This window comes from Calliopsis andreniformis, chromosome 6, assembly GCF_051401765.1.
Source record: "Calliopsis andreniformis isolate RMS-2024a chromosome 6, iyCalAndr_principal, whole genome shotgun sequence".
NCBI classification, from domain to species: Eukaryota; Metazoa; Arthropoda; class Insecta; order Hymenoptera; family Andrenidae; genus Calliopsis; species Calliopsis andreniformis.
This window is the reverse complement of record NC_135067.1, coordinates 1,245,717-1,257,936: the sequence shown is the minus strand read 5'-3', so window position 1 is coordinate 1,257,936 and position 12,220 is coordinate 1,245,717. Positions and strand designations below refer to the sequence as shown.

The following is a 12,220-nucleotide window of genomic DNA, read 5'->3' as shown; positions in this document are numbered from 1 at the left end:
ACTCATTTCTGTAATACCTAATAATAACAATTGTTTTGTAATAGTAATGATGACATATGTAATAGAGACAAAATGTGGTTATTTTGTTAATATGTTGTCAAAAATTGTAGCTTAAAAAAGATCCTCTTTGATAGCTCATGTACACTTGCAAGGATTGTATAGAGTGTTCAAGGTAAAGAAGACCACCTAAATTTCTGCTCTGTTTTTAATGTCACGAAAATAGTGAAAACAAAGAAGAATGATCCTACACCAAAGACTGATCTTCCATGGTACTCCTCTTTCGAAACCATTCTAATTATGCTGTGAACAATTTTCGTGTTATTAAAAACAGAGCAGATATGTATGTAGGTGGCCTACTACAGCTTAGACACTTATAGTATGTTGCTTAATTTATTTTGCACTATTTTTTTCTCGAAGCGTATTCTATTATCTAATACTATTATTGGTACTTTTTATTTGAATAAAAATATTTCAAAAATTAAAACTTCTTATGAGTAGTTACCTTACGAAATGTCTTATCTATGATTTCATAAATTTGAATGACGCAAAGTTTTTGGAAAATTCACTCCTTTTTGTGGCAATCTTTAGAATCTTTATGCTTGATGGGGGGGATTCAACAAATTTGTGTAAAGCTGTACATATAGAGATCTGAAATACTAGCAAAAAGTAATAAAATTAGGACAACTACAAGCGATCTATCAGGTCTGTTTGGCTGGTGTTCATATAATTTCATGTATGAAAACTGCTTAAACACTTTTCAAAATTAATACAAAATACCTGCTGCATCCTTTTGATTTCTTCTTACTGTCATTGAAAAACTGACTAGGAGCCGAAAAAGTCGCAGTAACCATTTTTTACAACGTAATTGTTTATGTAGCATGTGACCTGTACATCCACATTTGAATGAATGTGACCAATACGATTGCTTTATGGAATAAAAAATGAGACACAGAGAGAGAACATAGTTTTAGCGTGATGAAATAGAGACTTCTTCTCATCAATCAATTTTGTGATTCGCTCCCAAAACACTAGAAATTATGGTAATCATTCACCTAGGGTTAATAAGGTCATACTGTAATATACAAGTAATACCTTAGAAATTGTTTGGGATTTTGCCTTCGAAATTGATCGTCAGTATCCCCTACAATTCTTGGAATTGACTATAGAGTAGGTCTGAAACGTTACGTTTTTAAGGTATTCAAATAACTGTGCTCAAGGCTTATTATCTCATAGTTAAAAATGTATATTTTAACAAATTATTATGGAATCTCACTACCCCGCGACAATTATGCTAGAAGATCTACTACTCTTCCAAATTGAATCGATGAGTTGAAGAACAGTACCTACTTGAAAATCCAAAAGCTACATTCTGAAAATATTTGATCCCAACGTGTAGTTCTGTGCATTTTATTTACCTAGTCTTCAGAATCAAAATATATTACGTCGACTTATTTTCTGCATGACTATAGCTCTAGTCTTCTACTTTGGCTTTGGAGTCCATATAGTTTTGAAATTATTCAATTTGAAAATGGCTAATTTCTGACTCATATTGCTCTTCAACTCATCGATTCAATTGGTCAGATACGGTCCCAAATCTCGGTCAATTTCTATGGCGGTATTGTAAATACACGAATAAAAATTATTACTACTTACTACAATAGGGATCGTCCTTGCCAGTAGTAAAGAAGAATTTTGAACCCAATAGGGAGAGGACATCCTGACCCATAGCCTGCCGCTTGACCAACGCTGGACTGGTGTCCGCGTGGTAGCCCATGACACCACAGCTGAGGCTGTTGTTGCTTTTACAGGAGAAACATTCGCCCCTGAGGAAACTCGCGTAACTGGAACACTCGTGAGCCACATATTGGCACTTGGAGTTGATGCTCTCAGTGAACAGTTTTATGGCACGCACGTGATTGCAGGCCACTAGCACCCTGGATGCCTCCTCTAGACCCTCCCGTATTAACGTTAAAGGCAGAGAAGGGGTAGTTTCGCTTAGATCTGTACATCCTGGCTGTTCTTTCCCGTTATTTGGGTAGAAGTCCAGGTGGCCGCATGGTTGACTCATTCCATACCCTGGAAGTCCTTATCACGTACTAAATCAGTCAGACTATTTTTTCATTTCACGAGAAGAATGTTTTTTATACAAAATTCAACTTATCATTATAGCGAGTAGATTAATGTATATAAATGTATTCTTAAACACGACTTAAAGTACATGCAATTTTTTCGAGATATGACATTCCCAACGATTTACTAATTTTATTATTACAAACTTATGAAAATAATATGCCAAATTATCAATAACCAAAAACTATAAAAGTATGAACTTAACTAAGAGTGTCAAAATTCTGAATCCCATTTATGCATATTTAACAAATGAAAAATTATATTCAGAACGGGTCACCGCGTATACAATATGATCTTTAATTTCATCCTACGCATTTGTGAGATAACGCGTTGGTGAGACTGTACGCTGCGCAATGGGACCACGTTGATTTCAAGAATGCGTTATATTAACAAGTCGATTGCGTTGCCGAAAGAGATATTTAATTTCATAAACTCAAAGGCCAGGATTATGCTGGATTAGGGAAATTCCCAAAATGCATTGCATTATCGAGACGCAATTCAACCTAGTTGTATATGTAAAAAGAAATTCAATTTTTTTTTTTGTTCGGTACATAACACCTCTAACGTGACGCACGACTTTTTACCCACTTGTCACCTGACAAAAAATAGTTTAGAACAAAAGTTGCAAAGTATGGAGTGCACAAATTGTAAACAAATTTCGAAAACAGTTCATTTTTATGGCGAAATCAAGGTCACCTTGGGTTTTACAAATAGGAATACATACTTTTTTTTACCATATTGTAGAGAACATTGAGACGAATTCAAAACGCATATTACATGATACTTTTACTAACATATTACTCGATTTATAGTAGTGGAAATGTGAAATATTTAGCTTAATATTTAGCTTTTACGACTAGAACATAAGAAAAATGCACTTTATTTAATTACATGTCCAAAATTTATTCCGTCTTCCGCGACGCAATATTCTGCTCTTTTACAGAAGTTTGAATGTGTTGCTGCAATTAGACTTGTTGGGTTCACAACTTTGCATGTTGAGATGATTTTTTCTTGCAATTCTTCAATACTGTTAATTGCTGATAACGTTTACGCTGTCTTACAGTTAAATACGACGAAAAGCTAAATATTTCACATTTCCACTATTGTAAATCGCGTAATACGTTAGTAAAAATATCATGTAATATGTGTTTTGAATTCGTTTCGATGTCCTCTATTATATGGTAAAGGAAAAATATGAGTTTCTATCTGTAAAACTCAAGGTGGCCTTGATTTCGCCACGTAAACAAACTGGTTTTGAAATTTTTTTACTGATATCTATTGTACACCCCATATCCTGCAACTTTCGTTGTGAACTTTTTTTTATCAGGTGGCTGCAAGTGGGTGAAAAACTGTGCGTCGCGTTAAGGGTAACACCGTGTATATGGAGACAATTTGTTGTAGGCAACAAATGTAGCTTACAAAATCCAAATGTTCTTTACATTGTGTTGCTTCAATGTGGACAAAAACTTTCCTTAAGTTACAGTTGGTTGGAAATCTTTTGGAACATGCAGCAACAAGAAACGATAATATGTTGCTTGTTGTTGCCTCAGTGGAATTGTTCCTTTACAGTAAATAATAAATGCAAAAAGCTGCAGAAATAGCTTTGCAAGAAAAAAATGTAGTACATGTATATTTAGAATGTTACATGTATTTTTTATAGCCACTTGTTTTCTGAATTAAGAATATCAAGTTTGAGATAACACTGAAATAACATTGTGCATGCATGTAAATAAATGCATTTCATCTTGCCCCGTGTACTATGTTTAACTATGTGTCACTATGCTTAAATTTATTTTTTATACCTTTTATTTTTACTATTACAAGTTTATTTTACTATATTTCGATAAGCAGACATTGTCACTATATGTAACATTTTTTATAGATATGCCATCGATAAGTATAGTATTTTCTTAGCATTTCTACCTTGTCCCACATTCCCCTATATGCAGCTCATTATTTGAATGCAACATATGTATTACATATTAGGGTCTGACATGGGATAGGGCTCTGGTTTGGTCACTTTCCTTTATCTATGAAATTTATGGACACTTCCCTTACCTAGGAAAAAGATGCTCTTTCCATCGGTATGAATGACGTCAACCAGTTTCGCGTCAGTATAATCGAGCCTCAAATGACTAGGCATTCCTTGGAAGTAGGGTTCAGCAGGATCCAAGCCTGTGATACGTCCAATGTTTCCATTCAATTTTTCACCTGCGTAACCCGCAGTATGGGCCCCCAAACTATGTCCAATTAAGTGCACGTCATTCGGATCTAGTCCATAATTTGTCTGCGATTTATAAGGATACAACAGTTTCATAAATTATATGTACATCATTAGCTTCTTACTTCCAAAGATCATCTGACGTAAAATCGATTTAAAATAAACCAAACGTTCCTACTTGCCTGCAAATGTTTGATGAGATGAGCTATTTCAAGACCCACTAGCCTTGTGTTGGCAGTTGCCTGAGTGTAGAGTGGTAGGCTACCACCAGCCCAGTCAACGATAATGACATTATAATCATCATGTTTCAGTAATTCGTTCCTCATTTCCTATAGTGAAGAGACATTTCTTATGAATTCGTTTTAATGACTCTGACTATGAGATAAATTATAAATCATATTTTTTTAAGAAAGGAAAATTGTTGGTTTCTAATTTTATAGTTCTTGAGAAAGTATAATTACTTGTAACTATAAATTTTGTTGCGAGTGTTGTGTGGCTACACAGATACAGAATTAATTAAAAGATGCATCGAGAATTTATGAGAAATTGTGTTAATCATTTTATGAAACTTATTTGTTAAGTTTATAATTCATCCAAATCTAACAATATTGAATTAATTTTAAAACAGATTTAACATAAATATTAATAGTTTCAAGATTGTCTTATTTATATTAACAGTTTTTAAGTATTTTTATTTTACAGAATAAGTCTGATTAAATCCTTCATCAGCAATCTGGGTATTTTGAAGTACAAGTTGAGGTATAGTACTTTCTTGAAGTTCTCCGTGGAAATTACAAAAAGAAAAAGAAGAAAACAGTATAATAATTATAAACAAAAACTATTAGATAATATTCTAAAGATATTGAAAAGTAACACAGAATTTTTGTTGATTTTTTAAAAGCCCAGATTACCAAGCAAAATTGCTGGACATAAACCACTCAGGTTGCTGACAATGTTAGGAAAAAATGATCGTTGACGAAGTGTTAAAAATAGGCATTATTGTATCTAGGATACGTTAAGAAACTCTGTAATCCTCGTAAGTATTTACAGATTTAATATTTCACGACACTAATCTCTTAAGAAATCGATTTCATCCGGCTTACCTTGACCCAATTACTAAGTGGAGTGTCTATGAAACCGTGTATGATGAATTTCGTTTTTCTTTTTGAACTGAAGTAGGATCGTTTTATAGATTTATCCTTAGCGACTATTAACACTTGGCCCTGAAATAGAAATGAAAACAATGATTAAAGTTTGTTTAGTTCTACGAAGTCGATTAGTTTTTTCTTTTTTATCAATTTTCTCTTATGTTTTCTCTGTGTCATGGTCTACAAAGTGAATAAAATATTTTATATATTCCTTATCTTCATCTTATCTTACCTCTTTCTGAAAGGCATTGCAAGTAAATTAAAATTTATATTAATATTTGCAATTTTTAGAAATTTTTACAACAGATTATCTTCTCATTTTTAATCATTTTTGCCTTTTTCATTGTTCAAACATAGGGTATAACATAAACAATTTATAAGAAATTAATATTATTCGTGTCCCAGGAGAAATCTCCAAAAATTCACTGATCTTAATGTTTTCCAGGGAACTTATCGTGAGACACGAATAGTACACACACACGTTATATTATTAGCGAATGAGAATTGTGTTTACTTCAGAACTGTTCAATTAGTTTTTCTCAGAGATAATTTTAGCATGATTTTAACATTTTACATTGTTAACGCAAGAACTTCTCTACGTTACATTTTGGATTTAATTATTAGGTTGATAAGCTCTTAATAATTTGTATTGATAAGTCATTTTAAGTGGGTGCAAATGCATCACTGAAGAAATAAGTAGTGTATACTTATGACGAAGTTTTAATTGAAATAACGATAAATAATAATAAATGCTGCGGAAGGAGCATAAATTTGTACACAACTGAAAGCCGATTACTTAATGTATACAATTTTCTAAATGTTTACATTTAATGAAATTAAATTTATTAGTGAAAAATGTATTTATCTATCGTCGTTCAACAGCCTTTCTGAGATTTCCCTTAATTTGCTCTTCGTTAATTAAAAAGGTGAAAATAAACGAACTCTGAAAGTGATAGGTTCGTGTTCCCACACGTCACGGAATGCAATTTTGTTTAATTAGTTAAAACGGAACAAGATCTTGGAAATCGGACAGAAGATAAGCTCACGATTCTCTCTGAACCTCTTATTACAGATTTAATTATGGATCTCGTAAAGCTCAATTAACATAATTAAATTCAGTTGTGTACCGTAACCGTAAATTTAAATGTATGTAATTTATGTGTGCATAATTTATAAACGTAGTATTATGTTACATTTTATTTCTTCTTGATATTTATTAATTGTTAAAAGATTTAATTAAAAGTTAATATTTTGAATGATAAAAAGCTTGATTATTACATATTATCATTAAGGCATATGTGTAATTAATAGATCAGAAGTGTAAAAATTATGTTCTGTAAATTTAAATTCGTTCTATATAATTACGATAAAACTATATACTATTATCTTATTTGTAATAATTATTAGATATTGCTTATTTACTATTAATAATTAATTATTGAGTAATAAATTATTGCGATAAATATGCCAATTGAAGTATTATTTAACATGTTTCGTGAAATAAGTTAATATCTAGTCGAGACTTACCAGCGGTTTTATAAGTTAAAATTACAAAGCTTTATAGATGTGATTCTGGTAGTTAGTGATCTAGCGAAAAGTTAATATTGTGCCTAAAAGTATTAATTGGGATGCAAATCCCATTAATGAAAAACCTAATCCTGAAACGATTTTAATGGAAATTAATTTTCACTTCCAAATGGTATCATTATACAAGGTGTTTGACAACAACTATCCAAAATTAGGGGGAAACGAAGAATACCTAAATTATGTTTGAGGTTTCGTTTTTAAGCCATTATTTCTTATTAATGCCTAAAGTATACGTGAAATGTGTCTGGATCGTGTCTAAATTGGTCAGCTGAATAATTAAAATACTTTCTGATTGGTGAGCAGTAATCCGGAACATGAATACACTCCGGTATAATAATAGAACACCATAAGGCACACACCAGTGTCAGTGTGTCTCTTGACCTCCTGATGAATGCTGGCGAAACGTTGGGAAAATAATTCCTAAAGGACACAGCTTACACCCGAAAGCCTCAACAGTGAAAACTGTATGATGTCGGGCCGTGACAGCCTCAAATCTCTGATTCATGGTCACACTGCAATCATTTAACGGTCGATGTCATTTGAACCACGAATTTATAGCTGCAAATCGATTCTGATATTCTAACGTTATTTTTAATGTTAACATTTCGTATTACTACATGTCACATATTATAGACGTATATCTGCTATACGTATGTATAATTTAGATAAATATTTATATTCATGCCAACAAAAAGAAAATATATAATAAATATAAGACAAAATATAAAGTAATGTTACTTGGAAATTATTTATATGATTTATGTATTATATACAATTAAGGGATTGACAGTGTCATTTCTGGGTTTGAAATTTGGTTGGTAGCTGTCAATCAATGGCGATGGTTGAGCATGGCCGCTTCCTAATGTATGCCAGTAGAATAAGTCAAACATAATTCCACGTATTTTAAATGTATTTTTCACAATCAATACCATAAAATAGGGTGTATTTATTACTACACATATAGTGTTTACTATTACTAATACTATTAATAATACTTATTAATAATTCTTAATTTTCCTTCTATTTTACCGTGTAAAATCATTCCTTAAAATTTTCGATACCTGTTATCAAACACCCTGTTATCAAACACCCTGTTATTAATCACATTAGACGGTACGGTATACTCACTTCGGTGGGGTTTTCCTTCGTGTACAAAATGAACCTTGTATTGATTACTTCCCGTGGTAAAGGGAACACGTTCAATGGTCTGTGGATGAGGTGATACCAGCTCCTGGTTATGTTCAAACAGCCTAGTTCGTCGTAGCAACGTGTCTCATTTTCAACTGACAAAAATAATATGCACTCAGGTAAAAATTTACTTATTAATAATTAAATTTTTAATTAAAAATTTAATAGTTCAATTACAAAATGAATGTTTTAAATACACAATGCGAATCCATGGATAAGAGTTCGTATATTAAGGTGAGATTTCCTACAGGGTATCGGTCCCTATTAGTGAATCTGCTTCTCTTACATAATGTACCTTTATAATGAAATCATTAGTAGAAGAAAGTTTGCTAGAATTAATGGGAATAATTTCTTTTTCATTAAATTAAACTATGAAGAAAATAAGATATGAAGGAAGTTATTACATTTTTTATTTGTTTAATCGCGACGATTACTTTCCAACTCTTTCGCAGCCAGATGTGTCAACGTAACAACGTTAGCTAGATGATGTGTATGATATTATGGGAGAGATGTTGCACATTTTGAAAAATTGATACTGTGCCTAAACTTGATAACAGTTTCTATAATTTCTACAAATCTATAGTTATAAACTTTGAAATAACGTGGAACTACACTAATGGTATCTAGCTACAAATTTTAAAATAATCTAGAATTATATTAGCGAAAAATTAATTTATTCTATATATATACTTATGTATAGTCGACGACGGGATATAGTTATTTCAGTAAAACAGCAGGATATCGGTCCTTTACACTTTTAGCAACTGGTATTCCGGTAGCTAGCTGGGGAGCGAAGTGCGAACCACCATATTTTTCCTGATTCCTACCAATTCGGTAACCCAGAGGTGGCAAAAGGGGTAAAGGAGTCTTAATCCTACAAGATTTATTATTGAACAATTTGTTACCATTAGTACAGCATTATCAATTAAATTAAACATTACAAGTAGTAAAGGAAGTAATGGAGACAAAAATTTGACCTTTCAGTGAAGTAGATGTTAAATCGTGAGTTTTTAGTAATTTTTCTATAATTAGATATGTACATTGTCTATGTAATTAATTGACAATACTGTATTAATGACAATGCCCCTCCTGTCACCGCTGGGGCTTCGAATTGAAAGGAATCAGGAAAAAATACGTTGGTTCGTTCCTGGCTATCCAGTTAGCCACAACAACGCCTGTTAAGAAATCTGCAGATACAATTGACTGTAAATCGGTAACATCTCAATCTGACATATCAACTATATTTGTATATGTATAGGCATGAGTGCGTGCATGTGTGTGTGGATGAGCGTTGCATATACGAGCGGTATGAGTCATTAGCCTGTAATATCATGAAATGTAAACTCGTGCGTACATAATTGTAATAAACCAGTAAAATTAAAACAGTTGAATATAAATGTAAAATCCTTTCTAAACTAACAACTTGTGAACGTCGATAGTTCAAAGGAATTGCTATATTGCGTCGTGGACTATATATAGACTACTGAAATATTGAACGGTCACGTATTCATCTATAAATAGTACCTAATTATAAAAAATAATTACATGGCAACCAAGGAATGTTGACTTCGATTCGATCGCTACGCGCCCACTGCCATGGGTCCAGGATTCCGGCGGAGCAGATAACAGGAGTCAATGCGACGAATAGCAGAATTGATGCTCCTTCGCCCTCGGTGACTCCTTGCTTCTTCCTCCTCATCCTGTAACAAATTACGAGAAACCTCACTTAGTTATAAAATAATTCATTATTTATTGGCATCTTGTTACAATAGAGAAGATAAGCTTCTGAAGGGGGTTGCAAAATAAATATGATCGAAAATGAGGCATCTTTAAGATTTTATACAATAGCATCACTATTGAATTATAAACAACAATATGTTTCAGAATTCTCTTACAATAAAAATAATAATTTTTAAATGGTTTAATTACAAATAATCATAATAAGTAGTTCATGTCAAAACTGTTCTTAGTTGCTAATAAACATAGTTGGAGAAGTTTCTTTTAGTTGGTAACAACTATGCATTATGAATAAAGAAAATTATTGTTTGTGTTCTATTTAGTAACTAATATTGCAAATGAACAAATTTTTAATTACTTTGATCACGATTAATACTGTAACATTTTCTAACCACGATGCAATGTGATTTATCATATTATTAACAATTAAATTTTTTATAACTTTTTATAACTTAGAAAATTTATTTCTAAAATATGTTGAGGTGTAACATAACTTTATAATAGATTAATATTTACTTCTTGATACTTAAACAATTACACAATGTATTATCTTCATATATACCTAAAATAATAAAACATTTGCGAACTCAATTTTTATTTTAATTAAAGTAAATTTTATTTTATTTTCACTGTCTCAAAATGTTTGTTTGAAATATAAAAATTGTTAACTATTTAATACGTCAGCAACCATTAAACAGAAATAGCAAATTCCTCAACTTTCTTCATCTTCGTGCCATTGAATTTCTATTAACTCTGCTTCAATTTAATGGGACTGCGTATCTCGTTAATGGTGCACTTCCAAGGTTATCGAGAGATCATTCGTATTGCGAATATGTATGTATTGTAGGAATTTCATGAATGGAACGCAGGAAAAAATCATCGTTTCGCAAGTGGAATTGCCGAGATACGATCAGACACGTGAACGATCTAAACCTGAACAATCTAAATCTGAAATCTGATGATTTCAAGGCTAGGTACACGTAACCGGCGTCGTTACCGTGAAATGTAAAAGGTCCCTAATGATCAATCAACACTTCGAAAAGAGAGGAGGAATTATTAATATAAGCGCATTTGACATGATATAATGTTTATATCAATATTTAAAGTGTTGAAATTTGAGTCACTTAATGCTTTGATTTATGTAGATTTAAATTAAAAGAAAGTTCAATTTAATATCATATAATTTTTGTCAAATCTCTACATGCATAGTCATAAAAGAACGTACGTATTAGGTCATCTCATAAATAATACTACCGAAAATCACTTTATTTGTAAAAAAAATTGAAGTGTACTGTTATTTTTAGTCACATCTCCGTCGAATATTACATTCTACCACCATTTTCAACCTGTCAAATAGTTTTTGAGGCTCTGCTTTGAAAGACACTTAATATTTTTAATTAAAATGCAAAACAGGAAACAACATCCCTTATCGGATGGCGTAATATTTGAGACATTTAGAATCAAAGAGATGCAAGTGATATTTTTCTGATATCGAGCAAATCGAGTTAAAATTCAAATGTGCTAAAACAATTTCTTGTAAAGTCTCCATGAGAATTAAATTATATTTAGTGTTTAACTGTACCGAACAAATCTGTACACAAATTTTTAACGAATTTCATTTTTTAGTTGACGAGTTATTGAATTATACGGAAAATAATGTTGTTGCACTTATATCCCCTTGGCAGCAATTAAATTTTTTACCACCAGTTTTTTATGAGAAAAAACAGAAAAACATAAGACATCACATTTATAGATTTAACTAGCTATTTCTATTTCTAACTCAACAATTTCAAAAATGTCACTTACATTCTCTTTAGTTCTAAGTGCCGTATGTTATCTTAAAGTGAATAGATTCTTGATGCACATTATTTATTCTTTATTTTTCCGAAAGAATTTCTTTTTTAAGAGAATTCGTTTTTGCATTATTTATAAGATACTACGTATCATTATAAAATGTAACGTTCTAATATAATCAAAAACAGAAGAATAATAAAAAACATTTAAGAAGCTACAAAATATAAAATTCTCGAAAGAATAAATTCTTCTGCTGAATTTATCGACATGTCCACTGAATAAAGTACATTTGTTCTAAACTTTTTTTTATAATATCCAAAAATTGTGATGCATTTGTATACAGTTCTAACGTTACACTCTGAATACATGGGTGTGTAAGGTATTCGAGTGTGGAAAATACTAAAAATACTTTCTA

At 31.5% G+C, this 12,220-nt stretch overlaps 1 protein-coding gene across 1 annotated transcript in view; it reads right to left on the bottom strand.

The window, feature by feature from the left end:
- Positions 1-12,220, bottom strand: part of LOC143181214 (pancreatic triacylglycerol lipase) — a 78,612-nt gene that overhangs the window by 8,940 nt on the left and 57,452 nt on the right. Inside the window, exons 2-7 of the mRNA XM_076381536.1 lie at positions 9,820-9,974; positions 8,215-8,369; positions 5,455-5,574; positions 4,534-4,680; positions 4,189-4,417; positions 1,654-2,076 (exon numbers count right to left, since the gene is read on the bottom strand). Coding sequence (XP_076237651.1) covers positions 1,654-2,076; positions 4,189-4,417; positions 4,534-4,680; positions 5,455-5,574; positions 8,215-8,369; positions 9,820-9,974 — 1,229 coding nt within the window. The remainder of the gene's footprint in view (positions 1-1,653; positions 2,077-4,188; positions 4,418-4,533; positions 4,681-5,454; positions 5,575-8,214; positions 8,370-9,819; positions 9,975-12,220) is intronic.